General features: G+C 39.2%; 2 protein-coding genes across 4 annotated transcripts in view; both read right to left on the reverse strand.

Moving 5' to 3' along the window:
* Window positions 1–6,680, reverse strand: part of baz1a (bromodomain adjacent to zinc finger domain, 1A) — a 28,686-nt gene extending 22,006 nt beyond the window's left edge. Inside the window, exons 1-6 of one of the 2 annotated variants that reach the window (XM_032546766.1) lie at window positions 6,571–6,680; window positions 6,103–6,235; window positions 4,095–4,373; window positions 3,041–3,202; window positions 890–988; window positions 64–151 (exon numbers count right to left, since the gene is read on the reverse strand). In XM_032546766.1, coding sequence (XP_032402657.1) covers window positions 64–151; window positions 890–988; window positions 3,041–3,202; window positions 4,095–4,373; window positions 6,103–6,215 — 741 coding nt within the window. In that variant the 5' untranslated portion in view covers window positions 6,216–6,235; window positions 6,571–6,680. The other variant, XM_032546767.1, reaches the window with a different exon arrangement.
* Window positions 6,681–10,532: 3,852 nt separating this feature from the next.
* Window positions 10,533–18,347, reverse strand: LOC116709207 (uncharacterized). Of its 2 annotated transcripts, XM_032547620.1 has the most exons (8): window positions 18,080–18,344; window positions 16,799–16,920; window positions 15,762–15,900; window positions 14,539–14,660; window positions 13,492–13,602; window positions 13,300–13,406; window positions 13,120–13,210; window positions 10,533–11,295 (listed from the first exon to the last, which is right to left on the reverse strand). In XM_032547620.1, the coding sequence occupies exons 1-8, from the start codon at window positions 18,174–18,176 to the stop codon at window positions 11,182–11,184; spliced, it is 903 nt and encodes a 300-aa protein (XP_032403511.1). In that variant the 5' UTR covers window positions 18,177–18,344; the 3' UTR covers window positions 10,533–11,181. The 2 variants fall into 2 exon arrangements, with proteins under 2 accessions (XP_032403511.1, XP_032403512.1); XM_032547621.1 differs by lacking the exon at window positions 13,300–13,406 and having other exon boundaries at window positions 18,080–18,347.
* Window positions 18,348–18,966: the final 619 nt, after the last annotated feature.

An 18,966-nucleotide genomic window follows, 5' to 3' on the forward strand; every position in this document is an offset into this window, starting at 1 on the left:
CTGTGAGTTAACAGGATCTACAGTCATTTCCTGCAGAGCAGGTAACACTAATGGAGCTCCTACCTTTAGAACAATGCATCCCCTCTGAGGCTCACAGTGCTGCTTGAAGAGGAGTTTCAGTCTCTCTCTGGATAGGATCGTTTTCTTTCGACTGAGAAAAACAACAAACCGAGTAACAGCTAGTTTAGCTGTGACTCTAGATGGTTCCTTTTTAGGTCCAAAGATAATAACAAACTCCAGTCCTCCAGAGTCTCCTGCAACCTTCTGTCTGCTTCCAATATCCAATTTCAGCTCATTAGCACAGCTCTGTAGAGCTGTACTGCATGCAAGTGAGGCAGTTAACCACCACTGCTCAGAAGTAATGATGATGTTTAAGATTTGTGCAAAAAAACCTCCCAGAGATCAGTTTGAAAATTATTCCAGCAAACTCTGCTCCTTCAGGTTAACCAGCTAAACCATGGTAACTCCGAACAGAAACGTGGACGCTATTCAGCTGAACAAAACAGCATCCAAAGAGATTCTTGCTGTCCACCGTCATAACATTATGACTCACTAATAAACATGTGCAGTTTGAGTCGTATCAGTTGCTAAAGTTATCTAAAAACTGATTGCTTGAAGCTAATTCTAATTTTACAGAACCTTACTTCAAGAAGTCCAAGATAACCTTTAAGTAAAATAAACAGGTCAAATAAAACCCAGCTACTTAAAAGGGAACTGCCTTTCCTCCGGCATGTGGAGACATTCATGAGGTAGAAGGCTGATTGGTGTACATCATGTTCGATCCTTTGTTATGGAACAGGCTGGATTTGGAAATGTGTCCCTTTTGGAATTCTCAGAGTAAGCATCTTCAATTAGATTACAAAAACAAATTATGAGATTAGACTCTTACCTGATTTGACTGGCTTTGACTGTGAAAGGTTCGCCGCTTTCATCCTTGACAATCCTCACTCTGTAATTAAACGCTGATGGACTCAAGGGCTTCTTTCCACTAAAACACAAAAACAAACAGTTTATGAGAAAGGGAAGTTTATTGTGTCTACACAACCTGCCTTGGTCCAATGCCATTCTATATTATTTGACCTTTTATGTCCTAAATTAAAAATCTTCGCCTGGATATCTTTGTTTATTTTTATTGTACGCAGTTCTTTAAATGTCCTGTCAGTAAATATATGTTTCCATTTATCCATTTTAAAAGAGTAACCCTCAGATTAATTTCAATCAATCAAATTTTATTTGTATAGCACATTTCAGCAACAAGGCATTTCAAAGTGCTTTACATAACAAAAACACAAAGTCATGCAACATAGAATCAACAATCAAAACATTACATTAAGTCAAGTGCCATTGTTAAGTTCTTAATTGATTATGCTTCAAAAGCAACTCTAAACAGGTGGGTTTTTAGTCTAGATTTAAAGGATCTCAGTGTTTCAGCAGTTTTGCAGTTTTCTGGAAGTTTGTTCCAGATTTATGGTGCGTAGAAGCTGAATGCTGCTTCTCCTCATTTGGTTATGGTTCTGGAGATGCAAACCAGTCCAGAATCAGAAGATCTGAGAGGTCTGGAAGGTTGATACTACCACTGCAGATCTTTAATGTTTTCTGGTACTAAGCCGTTCAGTGATTTATAACTAACAGTGTTTTAAAATCTATTCTCTGAGCTGCAGGGAGCCAGTGTATGGACTTTAGAACTGGTGTGATGTGCTCTATCTTTCTGGTTTTAGTGAGAACGCAAGCAGCAGCATTCTGGATCAGCTGCAGCTGTTTGATTGATTTGTTAGGCAGAACTGTAAAGACACTGTTGCAGTAATCAATGCGACTAACGATAAACTCATGGATGAGTTTATCTAGATCTCGCTGAGACATTAGTCCACCTTCTGTAGATGACAGAAGGCCGACTTTGTAACTGTCTTTATGTGACTCTGAAGGTTCAGGTCAGAGTTCATCACTACTCAGGCCTGATTGCTGGTTTTTAATTGTAATAAATGAAGCTGTGACTCTAGATGGTTCCTCTTTAGGTCCAAAGACAATAACTTCAGTTGTGTTTATTTTCAGCTGGAGAATGTTTTGGCACATCCACACATTTATCTGTTCTAGGCATCTATCTAATTTCACTCCCTTTATGTTTTCTCCAAGTGTTTCTCTGGCCTGGCGTTCTGTTTGGCTGTGAGTAGTTCCTGGAGGAGGCCATTGTGTGACATAATGATGCAATCACCTAATCGTTCTCCCTCTCCTGCTATTAACTTTTTACTAACACAGAAGGTTAGTAAAAAGTTTTTTTTGTGTCTCTGCTCTGTCTTCTCAAACCTCCAGTCAGTCGTGGTAGATGGCTGCTTATACTGACCCAGGTTCTGGTTATTTGGAGGTTTCTTCCTGTTAAATAGGAGTTTATCCTCTCCACTGTCACTACATGCATGCTCAGTATGAGGGACTACTGTAAAATCAACAACTCCATGCCAGTGGTTGTCTGCTGTTGCCCCCTGCTGGTCCAGGTGGAGTGAATGCTGCAGGTCAATGACTGGATGCAATCTACTGGGTTTACTTAGATAGAAACTTTTCAAACTAATTAAAATAATGAACTAAACTTCTTACACTGTTTGATAACTAGAATCTGTATGTATAATTGAATGTATGTATAATTAATTGTTTATAAATTGCCTCGAGATGACATTTGTTCTTAATTTTCATTATATAAATAAACTGAATTGAACTAATTGGCATAAGTACACAAATGTGGGATTTTTTTTTTACATTTTAGAAGCAGGAAATCTCCACAGATCTACTAAGCAACAGAAATAACACCAGAAGAGCGACACAGGAAGCACATCATACACAAAGCTCTTGCTGCACTGAAAACAAAGCCAACCTCCTGTTTCAACTGGATGGAGCCTGAATCTGCCGTCGGCTACATGGTTCTACTGCACATCTGGATCAAATCCGCTAACCCTGTCCTGCCTATCTATAACTCCAATAACCCCAGCTCAATTTTTGCATTCATCAAACAATTTAAGGAATTGTGTTCCAGAGTGGTTTGTGATCTACTAACCCGTTGAGATGTGCTGTGGGGCTTTGGAAGACGTCGCTCTCATCGTCGCTGTCACTAATCACAATGGTGTCGCTGTCCGCTGCCTTGCTTTGCCGGTTAGTGAGTGGCGCTCCGTTAGCACAAGCGTAAAGTGACAGCACCTGCACGATCTCGCACACACGCCTGAAATACAAACAGTATTTACACTTGGGAAAGCTGAGAATAGTCCAATAGGACTCACCTACGGACTCTTTTGAAATGTTACTAAAAGTCAACAAGTCAGGCATAAACTGAACACTGAAAAATTTCATATGTAAGGTGATGGGACATAGCTATTAAGCATGAAGACTGATAACAACCTGACATAAAATATCACTACTGAAACTCTTCGATAATTAGCTTCTACTACAGGACAGCGGGCAGCTGTAAGCTAAGGCTATGTGAACAGGACTAACAGGAGGAGCTCAGAGTTCAGAACTGCAACCCAAACCAAAAGTAGAGAAGAACATTGCCTCTAACGATCGAAAGCTTTCCATAACAAATGTGCACAACATTTTTTTGAAATTCCACTAAAGTAAAAAAACATAAATAAAAAAAAAATCACAATTGCAGTGTTTCCATTAAATAAGAAATTAAATTAAAGTCACACGTGAATAAGATTGTTCATGGGTCAACTCATTAAAAAACATGCAGTGCTAATCCTAATACCACTTCCTGTCATTTTCTTTGTGATTTTCACCAGAAGTAACATCCGGGTGTTGGTCACATGATGTGAAAAAAAAAAGAGTTTATATTGAAGTTTTGTGAAATGCACCAATTCTGAGCGCTGGAGGCTGCTTGTTCTCCACTGGTTTCTGTACAGCTGAAAAACCGTCTCACCCTAGTGCCAAAACTCATCAAGAAACATGAGGTCTTTTTTTTTTATTGGCATGTTTCATGTTTCCATTAAGCAAATTCATTTTCATAAAACCAATTTGCACAGTTTTATGTTCAATGGAAACGTAGCTATAGATGTCCTTGATGGTGACTCCCGGAGCCTGAAGATGAACATTAAAACTAGGTTACTGGTGCCTACCTAGTTCCGTTGCGTCCGCTCACATCCACTATCTCTCCTGGGAAGAAACGATCCTTGACGAAGCCGTAGACGTCCTCGCAGAGCTCCGACAGCCTGCAGTGGCGGCTCAGAGCAGCCAGGTGGAGCATTGGCACCACCAGGGCCTGAGGGAAGCTCTCCAGGCTCTGCTTCGCTCGCCGCTCGCTCTCCACGGCCTCCAGGTAGGTGAGGCCGGCTCGGCCCGTCAGAGCACAGCTCCACACCAAACTGTTGCAAAGGATGGTCCTCTCAAAGAACTCACTGTGGGAGGAAGGGACAGAAAAACAGAGAATTCACATCTTCACACAAACTTCATGCAGCATGTTGCAATTTTTGCATACAAATAGCACACAGGCTAATGGGAATTTTGACTCAGAGAAATGTTCAGAACCTTGGTGAGCTGACGATTAAGTCAAAGGATGGGCAACACAAACCTAAATTGTTAAAAATAACTTAGAAAATAACTATAAAAATAGCTACTGTAAAACATAGTTTTGCAGGCAACACTCTACAACAGCTTGCAGAGTGTTGCCCATCTTGATCTTTTCTCTTTTATATCATCTGAGATCTAATGGGAAAAAAAAAAAACCTCCTGTCATTGGGATTATTTTTTTCTCCATTAATACCAACAACATGTATGTAAATATTGGTTCTTTGAAACAGTTGAAGCCTGCATATCAATTTGGATGCTGAATGACTTAAAAAAAAATAAAAATAAAAAAACAATCAAAGGATCAAATTTGAGCATTTCTGTAGGTAATTTTTATACTTATTCCAAGAAACAATCAAAAACTTGAGCTTGCAGAAATAAACCATTGGCCCCACTGGTTAAGCTGCCCTTTACTTTAGTCTCCATGTATAGTTTTGTCACTTGATATTTACGAAAGCTGTCAATAACCATACATTTAACATGTCAATTTCGCAATGCACATTTTGAAGATGAATATGACTTGTAATTGTGTAATATGTCATAATTTTTTTAGGGAATTATATAAAACAGTGATTTTCAAATGTTTTATAATCTGTGGCACTTCAGTGAATAATTGACTTTCCCAACCACCATTTTTTTTCAGGCATTTTACATACCATTACCACACAAGTTTCAGTTTCTTATGGTACCATGTAAGAGCAAAACAAAAATAAAAAAAAATTTGATCCTCAGCATGTTTACTTAATGATGCAAACTGATTATGCACTGGATTTTAATTCAGAAGTTGAAGTTTTTAAGATTGTAACTGGAGAAATTAACAGAAAGGTCCCTGAGAATCAAACCTGTCAGCAGGAAAGTTGTAGGTTTCTCACAAGGACTTTACCCAACATCCAATATGGCTGCCTTGTGACAGTAACAGTTAAAAACTGTTTATTTGCACTTTTAACAAAGTTGATCCTCATTAAATCGTTTCCACAAACTGTACCATATAGCCTAATCGACTGAAAATTAGCGACAATGTCTGATAGAACAAAACATATTAGACGATGTGATTATGTTTAATGATAGAGGTGGTTAGCCTGATCACAATTATTAGGAAATCCTACTAGTTCCCGAATTTCATGACTAAATTAGGTTTTATGTCATTCCTACATCCAACTTATGACTTCAGAAGTTAACGGGTCACCACATGAGTCAAATTTTTTCGTATTTATAGGTTTTTGTTTGTATAATAACCCTCCTAGAAGATGTGAATGAGTGGACTGTTTATATGGGCTAAACTCTCAAAGCTAAGCTCTGGTAGCTACCAAGCTAACAGTCACTTTAGCTAGCCAACCGTACACCTGTCCCGCTCCTACTGACCTTTTACTACCCGCTTTAACCTGCTTCCTACTATCCTTGGGGCTCTCGCACCTTGGTAAAAAAAATAACCTATATATATAATTTTTATTTTAATTTACAATAAAGTTAACTTTTATGTTTTGTGTGGAAGTTTTTCTCAATGATAGAACATCCCAAACTAACTTTAAGCGTTTTTTTAGAGTTGAGGCAGCTACTTACTCATAGGTCCTGAAGATTTCATGAGTGATTTTACAGAGAAACACTTCTTCGTCCGGTCGAAGATCAGCCGGAGGTTTCTGTCGGGTAAAGGGCTTTCTGTGGAGTAGCGGCATCTCTTCGCTCCGCTTCCACTCTGAAAGAAAGAGGAGCGAAACCGGGTCACTCGTCTTCACCGAATAAAACACGAAAACTCAAGTGCAACGCCTCAACTAAAAGCCCAAAGCTGAAGCAGAGCCCCGGTTAGAATGGGGCAGGAGCTCGACAGAACAGCAGGAGTGAGGAGGAGGAGGTGAGCGGGTCTTTTGTTACACGCGCCGATAATCCAGCCCGCATGGAAGTGCTCCTCTTCATTATCTCCCAGCCGACACGCTAAACTCAGAGCCAATTCAGCTCAAAGCTCACAACTTCAGTCCTCCGACACTCGGTACGCTAAACAAAAAGAAACCGATAAAAACGGCCGGTCTTTACCAAGTTGTGAAACGATGAAGCGATAACAAGCGGTCCGAAATGAGGAGGAAGAACTCCGGGCTAAGCCGTCTCACTAGCGGCTTGTTGACGAAGTTTTCATCCACTTCACGGCCAGCTGGGAAATTTCATTACTTCGCCTACGTTTGTTTCTTGAGTGTAAGAAAATGAATATGTCAGTGACCTCTCAGGGTGCATTTTTTTAAGAATAACGCGTTGGGAAGATCTTCTAAACATATTAGAATACCTTTGTCAAAAATTTACACACCCAAAAAATATTTGCACACTTTTATTGACAGGTTATCTCCTTTAGTTAGGTTCAAATTCAGTCATCGTGACAAAGTAACTGAGAGATGGAGGAAAAAAAAATAAATAAAGAAACTGAATCCCGCCTAAGATAGTAATGATCGAGAGGGCCTACTCAAAGTTAAATGAAGCCATAAGCAGAATGGAATTTTGGGGCACACTTCCATTTAGCCCATTACCCACCACTGACCATTATTTGTCCACTGTTGTAAATTTTTCCAATTTGCATTTAAAGCTATTTGTTTTGCAGTTTTCTTGTAAGCTTCCTTTAAATCAAAATGGAACATAATTTTTTGGTCACATTGCATTATTTATCAAACAAATAGTACATCAGGTAAAGATTTTAAATAGTAATAATATAAAACAATTCTCAACTACGAAGTTGAGCTTAAACAGAATGAAATAAGACAGGAAAGTCCCTAATTTCCTTTCTTTTAAGCAATTTTATAGGCAATTCAAATATTTTTGACCTTTCGGATTTTTCTTTAGCTTGTTCAGATAATTTGAAGTGGGTAAAGATGACATTTGATAACTTTCTTCAAGTATTTCCAGAATGAGAAGCCATTTTAGAAAAGGACTCTTCACTTTGTGTGAAATGTGGACCTTGAAAACATTAAATAAAAATGTAATTGTGACCCCATTAGCATAACTTATTAAGGATAACTATGACATTTGTCAGCCTACACTGTGTCTTCTCTCTCTCCCTACACCGTGTCCCAAATTATTATGCAAGTGATATTTTCTCAGATTTTCCTAAATGGTCAATACAAATGATGGTCAGTATAATTTTCAAGTCATGAACTATTACAGTAATAATCAAATTTTACTGAACAAAGCTCCCCATGAGAACAATATTTTTTTCAAAAATAAAAAACTCAAAAATGCACTGTTCCAAATTATTATGCACAGCAGATTTTCTAAACATTTTATGGATTATAAAGAACTGCAAACGGTCATTCTTCCAGAGGCACCAGCAGCTTCAAATAACGGTTTGCTGCTTTGTAAGGGCATTTTATAACAGCTGCTCTCTTAATCCGATGAATTTGTCTAACAGAAACCTTCCTGTTAAACCTTCCATGGGTTTATCTGTACAAACCCATCTTTATTCTGAATCAGCCACAAATCTCTTCACAGTACGATAACGCTTCAGTTTTCGTTAAATATCAAATTTTTTCATATCTTGTCTTATGGCACTACACTATCTGATGATTTTGGTCAGCAGAGATTCTTTCTCTTTCCCATATTGCCTGAAACCTGTGGCCTGCTTAATAATGTGGAACATCCTCCTTAAGTAGATTTCCTTTAATTAAGCTCACCAGACAAACTAATCAACCCAGCTTTCTGAATTTAATTATAGTGTTTCAAAGAGCCCTGACACACAATACCATCTATAAATTTAATAGCACAACAAAAATGTTTATCTTTATGACACTTAAATCCAATTTGCATAATAACTTGGAACACGGTGTAAGTTCTTTTGGGGACCCCCAGCGAGAACTTCCGGTCAGCAGGGGGCTCTAGTCAATCACAAAAAGGTGGGCCTATGCTGATCATAACTCAGCATAAAATCAGAATCAAAGCAAACATCTTGAAATTGAGATGCATCGGGCAGCTGCATTGAGGATTTCTCTGATGAATGCCTATTCTTTTCAGTGTTATCATTAAGCAAACTCACAGAAAGCCTGAAAAAAAATTGAAACTAAAAAAAATATATAAATTGTAAATGTCACTGGTGACATTTGGTTTCTGGAATTTTCTAAGCAGTTGGTAAAGATGTGATACAAGTTTCAGCAGTGAAGAGACGCCAGGTGAAGATCCAGAACTCACTGGATGTCTGGGTTTTCCTCCTGGATCTCCTTAACCCAATCTCAGATAAACAGAGGACAATGAATGCTGGATATTGTCAGATGCCCAAATCCCCATGGTAACCTGTTGTCTTATTTGTTGTCTTATGTTTCTCCAGCTGCTTTTTGAGACACACAACAGCTTCTGAGTGGATTTAAGATCTGGGCAGTTTTCTGCTCGCTGCTTCAAAATGAAACGTTCCAACCTTTCAAGCACTCTCTCACTTGAATGTTATGATACAGTGCTCCAATAGTGCTGAAAAATAATAATATGTATTTTCCACATCATGGAAAATACATATTACTCATGCTGGATGGTTGGTCCCACTCTTTACATTTAGTTTTAAGGTACAGCCATTCTGTGACATGCATCAAGAAGCTGCACAAAAGTCAAGCTTGCCTGATGCAGCTAACACATACCATCTTAATCTGAGGTCTGATGTATTCAAATTTTTTATGAAAATTGAAAATTTACAAAGGTGATTCGACTTTGTTCAATGCCCCATCTCTTTTCCTCTCTCTCCGTCTGTAGGTGGCTTTTCTGACTGTTTCTATGGTAGAAGCAATGATGGATAAACACTACACTTACACAAAATGCTGTGAAAAAGTATTCATACCCTTTGAACTCTGAGTTTTTATCTAATTACAACCTAAATAAATTTTATTAGGACTTCATTTGATGGAGAAAAATTATTACTTGGAAGCAAAATAACACAAGTCTAAAAAACACCGAGAACTGAAGTGTGTATTCAACCCCCTTTAGTTTTATGCCTCTAATAAAAAGCCAGAGCTAATCGCCTGTGTATGAATAAAGTTCAGCTGTGTGTAAACGCAGCTGTTCTGTTTCTGGACTCAGAAGTTTGTTACAGAAAGTTAGAAAACACAGCAGGCAGGACTGGGAGGATGAAGAATAAATAAATCATTAAAAAAAATGTAAAAAAGACTTTTTTGCTTAATATCATGTTGTCATGTTATTCACATTGATTCTTTTATGCATGTTTGAGGAATGCTTAAATTTCCCATGGCAACCATTCGGGGGAACCCAAACACTTGCTCTCACAAAGCTTCGCCTATTTTCACAAAGCTCCTTCTTTGAGTTGCAGTCCCCAGCCGAGCTTCATCTCACAGACCAGCCCTCTGCCGCTCAGCTCCTCCAGACTAGCGGCAGCAGCAATTAGCAAACACCTGGTGGAACTGCGCATCTGCCGACCTCATCATAGGAACTACTTCTCAGTGAAGTAGTGAATGCTGAAGATGGAGTTCCATAAAAAGCCATAGTATCTTAAAGGCACAGAAGCCAATTTAAAGGCGGTAAATTGCAAAGTCAAACTTTTTTTAGATTATTTTTGATGTGCACCAAATTTCTACAACTGCTATCTAATTTATGAAATAGTACTTGATTGTGCTATAAAATAATACTATGTACTTGGAAAATAAATAATACTGCCTCTTTAAAACTTAGAGTACAAGGAACTCTATGTTGCCTCTGTTCAGTTCTGGTCCTGAAATCACTATGTGAACAGTTCACTATAAGGATTTAGTAACAGACCATGTGGGTGATCAAATTTAGGTCCTAGCCTGGTTTCTGATATGTTCTGTAGTTTTCTTAACATCCAGCCTAGTTGAGTTTGATTTTTAAAGTCTCCTGTTTGTGCACACCTTCAGTGAGATTCCCCAGGATAAGACTGTTAAAGGACCCAGGACCTAACATGTCATGCAACATGTCATAATACACAACTTAAAACACAAAAAATATAATTAGGGAGACAAAAATCAACCCCTGTCTATAGGATCAAGTAAACAAATACTAGACAATGCTGGTATCTTTTGTATTTTGTAATGTATCAGATTTTACCAAACAGAAACTTGGAAAGATAATAACATAAAAATATTATTCTCAATGATGGTTTACACAAGCTGTAAAGTAAATATACAAGTGAAGCATAATTAACAGTTTGATTTATTATTAACACCAATGTGCAATAATCTATTCTATGCCTCTGGTTCTGCAAGATTTGGACCCATGGTAGTTTGGAAGCCATGTTGAAGTTTAGTGATTGAGGAGGTAAAGAACCTCTGACTTGTGAAGTTCACATTCTGACTTAAGTTGATCTTGTAAACTCTGAGTACAAATGAAGGCTTTTGGTAAAGCAGATGCAGTCCAGCATAATTTCCCACCTTTTCAAACCACTTCCAGTAAGATGTGGAACCACCTGGATCACAGAGCTGCACCACCTCCTGACAGGTGGAGAAATGTGCTTGGATGATTGAGAACAGCCGCTTCATTCTGCAGTCACCTGATCCACTACAGGGCACTTTGTCTCCAGTCACATGACCTTGTCCAGCTGGATCTGTTTGTAGTCATAGGTTCCGTTCCAAGGAGCTCCGTTTGCAGTCACATGACTCAGTAGGGTGGATTTTGTCTGCAGTCACACATGACCTCATCCTGGTGGAGCCGCCAGCATCAGACGACCCGGTACAGATGAATCTGTCTGAGCTCCTCAGGGTCTGCATCTCGGCCCAGGTAGACGTTGTAGTCTACAGGAAGCTCCTCCACCCAGCCTGGTGGCAGTGGCACCTGAAGGATGTGAACCGTGATATATATGGATGGAGATAGGTTGCAATAAACAGAAATCAATAGATAATAACATGCGATACATATTCCAATTTCATTACACTGCTTACTGCACCACTGCTTAAGTTAAACTCCCCATAATGCTGCATCACTATCACTAGCTGCACTTCCATTGACCATATAATTGCACAATTTAGCATTTCAAAACTAAATGTACTTAATGGAAACATGGCGATAAAAAAAAAAAAAACTATATAGTTTTTCAATAAAAAGTTTTGGTTTATTTAGCAAAACTGAAATGGAAAGACTTTTTCCCCTCATATCAGTCACATGATTAACAACGTGATGCTACCACTGCTGCAAACCATGAAGAAGAAATTAGTTTTTAAATGACTTATTGCATGGACAAACTTATCCAGATGTGATTTTAATCGAGCTTCTTATTTAATGGGAACCCCAGAATTGCAAAAATATGTTGTTTTTTTTGACATTATCAGAAAATTGACATGGTTGTGCCCACATTTGTAACGGAAATGCAGCTACTGTCACATGAGCAAACTAACACCACAGGGCCAACCTCCTTCTCTCCCCTCCAGAAACAAATAGCAACAAGATGGAAATATCGGTTGTCAATATCAATCCAGGTTTATTTATCGGACTGATTTGATATGCTAAAAAATGACAAATATCGCCTGATACCGATGCTAGTGCTGATATATTGTGGTTCCCTAAAATAAAGCGATATGAGTTGGTTAAAAACATGAGTACAGAAAGAGCTCCAGGTGTGTAAAGGAAGCAGGAAAATGGACAAACTGACCCAAAACTTTTCAAACACTCGGCTATTACCGTAATTTCCAAACTTTTGAGCACAGCTGCATATAAGCCACACCCACCAACTTTGAAAAGAAAAAAAGTTTACATATTGAGTGTTGCACTTGTCAAAAGGTGCAGGTGTCCATGTAGGAACATGGCATATTTACACAGAAAGATAATTGAAACTTTTAATGGAATACATACACTAAATGCTTTCTTCCAAACATTTCCCTTTTAAAGCAGCCTGCAAACGGCTGCTTTAAGAAAACAGTCTACCAGGAAAAGTCACTGATTGCTATCTTCATCTTCCTTCTGCACACTTAAACCACTAAAGTTGTCTTCGTCAGTGTCAGAGTTGAACAGCTTCACACACATTTCCTCAGTTTCCTTCGCTGTTGCTCATGATGTCACATCAGTCCTGCTGTCCTCACACAGAATCCAGCCACTCCAAACCCGTTGCTAAAAAGCAGTACATTAGCCGAATGGCAGCTTTCAAAGCGTGTGAACAGTAACGACTTATAGTCAGGAAAACATAGTTAATGTCACTAGCTGGTGTTTAGAAATTTGCTTAGCAACAGGCAACGAATCAGCACTTAGAAATAGTGATCAGGATCATAAAGGGTTTCCACAGGTTGTTAAACCTGTCGCAATAAGCAATAAATCAATTAATCACATGATAAATTAGAATAAGCTCAATATTTCCCACTAGCATGATTTATTGTTTTCTCTTTTCTCTCTCTTTTTCTACCAAAACCTTGATGATAAAGTCTTCAGTCTGGAGAAACAATATTATCTTTATTGCAATAATTTCTGGGACAATTTCTCCCCTGGTAAAATGTATTACCATAACAGGCCTACGTGTTGGGTATAAGAATGTCTAAACACAATAAAATTAAGTCTGTTCACAGGAATCAGAAACATTTGAAAGACACACAACCTGGTGTGGCTCCAGGCTGCGCAAAACGAAACTAGTTCTCTTTTCTGTGTTGAAATGATCTGATGTTTTCCAGGTACCTGCAGAGCATCCAGACTCTCTTGCAAACTGGGAACAGTAACCAGCAGGGCTCCTCTCCTCCTGAAGGCCTGCATGATGAACTTCCAGGCTCTGAACACACAGAGCAAACGTTCCTTTAGAGCACGCAAGTCACAGTTGGTGTTTTCTCAATATTTCCTGCACAGTCTTAGAGGAACTACCCAATTTGTTTGGTGGGCTCCATGAAGTACTCAAAGACATTGTTCATGACCAGAACATCCGCGCCCTGCAGCAGAACCTCCTGAGTGCAGACGTTTGCATGGAGAACCTGGGCGGGTGTGGAGGGGGAGTTTTTATTAAAGGTGTGTGAGTGTGTGTGTGAGAAGGGATGCGGGACGATCAGAGACACGAACCTGAACTCGATCAGACAGGCCGTATTTGTGGAGCGTGTCGTTCTGCAGCCTGACAAAGTCCTCACTGAGCTCCAGTCCAATGAGGCGAGAGGCTGAACTGTACACATAACCCTGAACACATGATATGTTCATCACAATATGATACAACAATGATTAACATGGTTTTCAAGTCTCTCCCAATGATTTCAATAGCATGTATCTAAAACAGAGTTGAAACATTTCAAGATTTGAAAGAAAAGGGTTTCACGTTAAAGGGGCAGTGTTATGTGTTTTCTAGCCACTTATTTTAAAGCACAATCAAGTCACTATGTTCTCTTCTGTTAGAAAAATGCTATCTATGCATAACATATTTCTGTATACAAATTAGATTAGTTTGTGTTGAAAGGTGTTGGATCGATAACAGTCAGAGTGACGGAGAACCTGTAATGTGCCAACAGGGTGAATGTTACGTTAATAACACTGGCAGTAAGCTTGTCTCTGTTTCTTGTGTTTTTATTCCAGGCCTTATTATCAGAACGCCTGTATCTGCTTGTAGTTTGGGTAACTGGCTGTACTGTCAATAATGGTCCGTATCTTTTAAATGTATTTCTTGATTTGCTGATATTCACTGAAAACAAACAAACTGATCTACACACAAAATCTACTAAACAGGATTTAACTCAGCTGACCTTGTTTTGGACATTATGACCTTTTTTTTTTAGACTAAAACAAGATATAAGTAGTAGCCTGTATGATATGCTAACTAATTTACACCAAACATACATTGAAATTCCTCCCCTGAAATCAAAAACCTTGACACACAGACATGTCCCTGAACTCATCAAAACATCCACTAAGAACCGTATACAGTAAATATTCACTTACAGAGGCATGCTGATTAATTTTAGGGAAGAACAGTCCCACCACATGACTGAGCAACATGTTCTGATCATTTCGGTCATACTTCACCTTGCACCATCTGAAACAAGGTTTCTATGACAACCATCACGGGCATTGACACGTTTCTGAATCTGTGGGGGTTTCACAAAGGTTAAGACAAACTCTGACCCCATAAAGAACTGCTCCCAGTCGGGAACCAACATCCACCACAGTCCGACCACTGAGGTCCGGAAGAACGTTCTGGAACAGGAACTGAAGTTCTGACACTGAGAACGAGTGCGAGATGAAATCTGCAGGAGAAGAAGAGAACAGGAGGAAACATCCAGGTTTACATGCAAGTTCATAAGTACACTACTTATGACACTCGGTCTGTGTGGGCCTGTCACAATAACCAACAAATCAACTATGATAAATTAAGATGAACTCAATAATTTCAATTTGTATAATTTATTGTTTTTCTCTGTTCTCTCTCTCTCTCTACCAAGGATGATAAAAGTCTTGCTTTGGTCTCAACTGGCTCCTTTTTTAAAAGGACGATTTCATTTAGAGAAACTTCATGATTCATTTTATTTGTTGTTTTGTTTATTTTGGATATTTAAAATGTCTTCCAGTTCCAGTGTCAAATGTTTATGAGAATTTAAAGTTTATTAATCTTTGAGAATGTGTTGTTGTATTATTATGACATTACCATCATGTTACTTGAAAATGGTCTCAAAGCAGCAATGTTATCATTTATCATAATGAATTCTGGGACGATTCATTGTGATAAATGAATCAGTTGGATCAATTCATTTATTGTTTCAAATAGAAGGAATAACTAGCTGAGCCTCTTTTTCCACCTCTTCATCTTTACCTACTGTTTCAGTTTAATAAGTGACTTTAAGAATGGAAAGCAAAGATGTTTGGTTTATGCTTTGATTAACAATAATTTAAAGTCATTTTTTATGATTTGGTTCTGGTCTACTGTAAGGAAACATGGCTGTGTTAATCCATAAGGATCTATGAGCAGGCAGGCCATCACAGTCATTTGGTTTGAGTTGGGATGACCATCTGTTGGACAGCAAAAGAGTTGGATGGTCTAGCAGGGATCAGAGCCACAACATTCAGAAAATAACATCAGAACAAAATTAGAACTGCAGCAGGTAACTTTTATAAGCAACATGTTTTTCATGTAATTATTAAAACTGTGACCATGTCATAATAGTTCATCTGAAACAAATAATCAGTGAAAAAAACACAAAAAACTCCTCTGTCATCTGCAGAAATACACCACATGGTCAGAGACAACCAATCAGAACCAGGAGGATGGTCTTAGAGCTGTCAATCGCATTGGAGTACACGCTGCTCCATCATCGTGTGTGTGGAGGCAGAAGGCAGAGCCACGTTCCTACCGAGGGGGGCGGTCCTGAAGGATCCACAGCTGAGACAGTAGTTCCTGCTCATGGCCCCCTCCTCACACAGAGCGTCAACCTGGTCCTCACTGTACAGGAAGCTGTCCACATGAACCGTGGGCCGCTGCCGCTGCTGCATCTACAAGACAGAACGACATCAGCAGTGTAATGAGCTCAGCTGATGTGCAGTTCCACCAGGTGTTTGCTAATTGCTGCTGGATAGTCTTGAGGAGCTGAGCTGGGGAGTCATGGGGGAAGGCTGCTCTGTGAGGCAGAAGCTCGGTGGCAGGGGTGTCAAACTCCAGTCCTCAAGGGCCGAAATCCTGCAACTTTTAGATGTGCCTCTGCTGCACCACACCTGAACAGAATAATTAGGTCATTAAGGCTCTGGAGAACTGATCTACTCAAGGAGGAGGCAATTAAGTCATTTCATTCCAGTGTTTTGTACCTGTGGCACATCTAAAAACTGCAGGACAGCGACACTTCAGGACTGGAGTTTGACACCTTAGGGCTTAGAAACTGCAGTTCTGAGGAGGAGCTGCACATCAAAGGCGGGGCTAGGTCCACCCAGGTGTTTTGCACAGCTCAATAGTTACTATGGAGATTAAAGGATTTCTCAAGAAGTGAATAAAAGAGTCAAAGCAACACTGCCGGTAAGTTTTTGATGAGAGGATAACATTGCAACATAATGTGAAGCTCAAAAGTTGATTTTACATAATACTGCCAGGCTAAGACTGTGTCTTCTCTACATCATTTGTGTGCAGATTACTGGAGAACATGACATCATGTAATCACATCACACCACAATGACACCCTGAGCCAGACAGGGTCAGACAGGCCAATGAAAACGCCTCATTCATTCATGCACGCACCATTTAAATCCGTGCAGATGAATGCGAGCACGGTCATGTTAAAGTCTGCATGCAGACTGCACCCTTTTCAGGATTATTGTGGTTGTTTATCCACATCAGAAACAGACAACTGTGGCTCAGTAATGAGACGCTGTGAGATGGCAGCAGATGAAACCGTGGAGGAACCTTGTGTTGTGCAGCAGTCTCAGACGGCAGCATGGCATCGACCGGCAGTCTGGCTCTCAAGTCTTCTGCAATGCTCTGCAGGATCACCTTGTTGTTGTCAAGCAGCAGCTGATCCAGCTCATCTACAGAAGGACACACACACACCCACACACACACACACAGAGACATTAGGAACTCACACATTACCGAGATTTTGGTTCTTTAGGAAACAACATCAGAGCCTCTAGCAGAAACCTGGATAACTGTGTCAGATAAATGATGAGCTGAGGTGGCTGTTTCTACCTACGAATGATAGCAAAGGTGAAGTACAGAAGACAGTACTGAACTGACTTAAAATGTTTCTTTAAAAAAAACCAAAAAAAAAACAACCAAGGCATAAATGTACTGAATTACAAATTCATTTGCTAAGTCAGCACCGATTTCTGCTCCTAAAATGTGGCAGATTGTATTTAATAATAATACAATAGATGTTATTAAAATGCCCTTTTTATCTTGAGATTTCAAAGGGCTACAAAGGTCTAAAAAATACAAAGAAAATTTAAAAAAAGCTATTACAATGGATAAAATGAGACCAATAAATAGAGATTAAAACATGTCTAGGAACATGAAACAAAAATTTTTGCTGAAAAAAAAGACCATTTTAAAAACAGACAGTGGCCTCAGAGTATTAGTTTTAGAATACTTTATGCTTCCTTGTGCTGACAGGTTGCATGGAGGTCCTGACTTCATTTTCCAGCGGGACTTGGAACCAGCCCCACAGCTGGACCAGCACCTGCTTTCATCGCCATGGTTTCAGCAGCAAACTGTCCTAATCTAAACCTTACATGCCAAGTCCTCTCAGAACTCCTACTACTTGCAAAACATTTTCATTAAACTGTTTCACTTTCTGTCACATAACAACAACAAACGATAATGTATTTTATCTGACAGACCAAAACAAAATAGCACATATTTGAAAACAATGTACATTTTAATATATTTTAGATTGGATGAAGAGCATCTATGAATGTCAATTCAAATCTTGCCCCAGATTTTTTTTTTTTAACTTAAATTAGATCTAGACTTTGACTAGGCCCATCAAATACATGAAGTTGTGGAAAAGTAATATTTCTGTAAAGACTGTGCGCAGTGTTCTAAAGTACTAAACTGAGACTTGTAGTGTGCCCGTCACTAGTCACAGACTAGTTCTGTTGTCAGAACCACGCTTAACCTCAAAGTCAGGCTGGCCAGAATGAAGTATCGCGAGAAATAGGGAGGGAGGACAGGCGTGCAGGTGTTCACCTGAGTTTTTCATCCAGTCCAGTAACTTTGGGAGCTCAGAGGGATTCACCTGGCCCAGCAGCTCCCGCAGCTTCAGCCTGGCCTCATCGGCGTTCATGATGACCCAGTAGAAGCTTCGAGAACAGGCCGAGTATCCCGCCTCTCTCCGGGTCCCGGTCCGAAAAACACGTGCTAGAACTTTGGAGGGGAACCGGGGGAACTTACTTCATCATCACTACTATTATTTCTCCTCCTTCCCGTTTTTTCTCTTCTTCACCGCTCCAAACTGTATCGGTAGAAGTGACTTACTGACACCTTGTGGAAAAATATAATTACTGCAGGATCGATGAGAGTTGGAGCATTTACACTTACAGGACAAAAATACAGAATCATTATGGAATATCCCATATAATCATTTAGTTGTTTTGTTCATAACCGATCAAACTAAATCATAAGTGTGACACAGTTATTTTATATAACAGATGGACACTGTAAAACGTTCATTAAACTCACCCTTTTTTAGATGGGGTAAGATGATAAATTATCAAATGTTGAGAAACAAAATCATGGTAGCAATAAAAAATGACACTGGAGATACTTTGTATTTTGTTGCAGCTCTTCTGTTTTTTCTATCTTGAATTCTGTGATGTCACAAATGAAAACTGATGTTTTTAAGCAATGTTCCAACTACGCAGTACACCAGCAGACAGATCAGCAAGGTGAAGTGCTGTCAGGCATACTTTTTTTTTTTTTTTTTTTTACTTTATCATGAAATTACAAATTTTTTTCAGGTCTTTTTTTTTTTTAGCTGATTTCCTGAAGGAAAGTTCGAAGTCTTTTTTCTTTTCCTGTGGACAGATCCATTGTTATGTGAACACAACTTCATCATCACCAGACGCACTGTGGAC

Source organism: Xiphophorus hellerii, chromosome 19 (assembly GCF_003331165.1).
Source record: "Xiphophorus hellerii strain 12219 chromosome 19, Xiphophorus_hellerii-4.1, whole genome shotgun sequence".
Lineage (NCBI taxonomy): Eukaryota > Metazoa > Chordata > Actinopteri > Cyprinodontiformes > Poeciliidae > Xiphophorus > Xiphophorus hellerii.

Coding starts and splice junctions, on each gene's coding strand:
- LOC116709207 (XM_032547620.1), bottom strand. CDS start 18,176: ATGAACGCCGATGAGGCCAGGCTGAAGCTGCGGGAGCTGCTGGGCCAG. Junction 14,661..15,761: donor CTTCAGGACCGCCCCCCTCG/GTAGGAACGTGG, acceptor CTTCTCCTGCAG/ATTTCATCTCGCACTCGTTC. Junction 13,211..13,299: donor GAGCCCACCAAACAAATTGG/GTAGTTCCTCTA, acceptor CTGTGTGTTCAG/AGCCTGGAAGTTCATCATGC.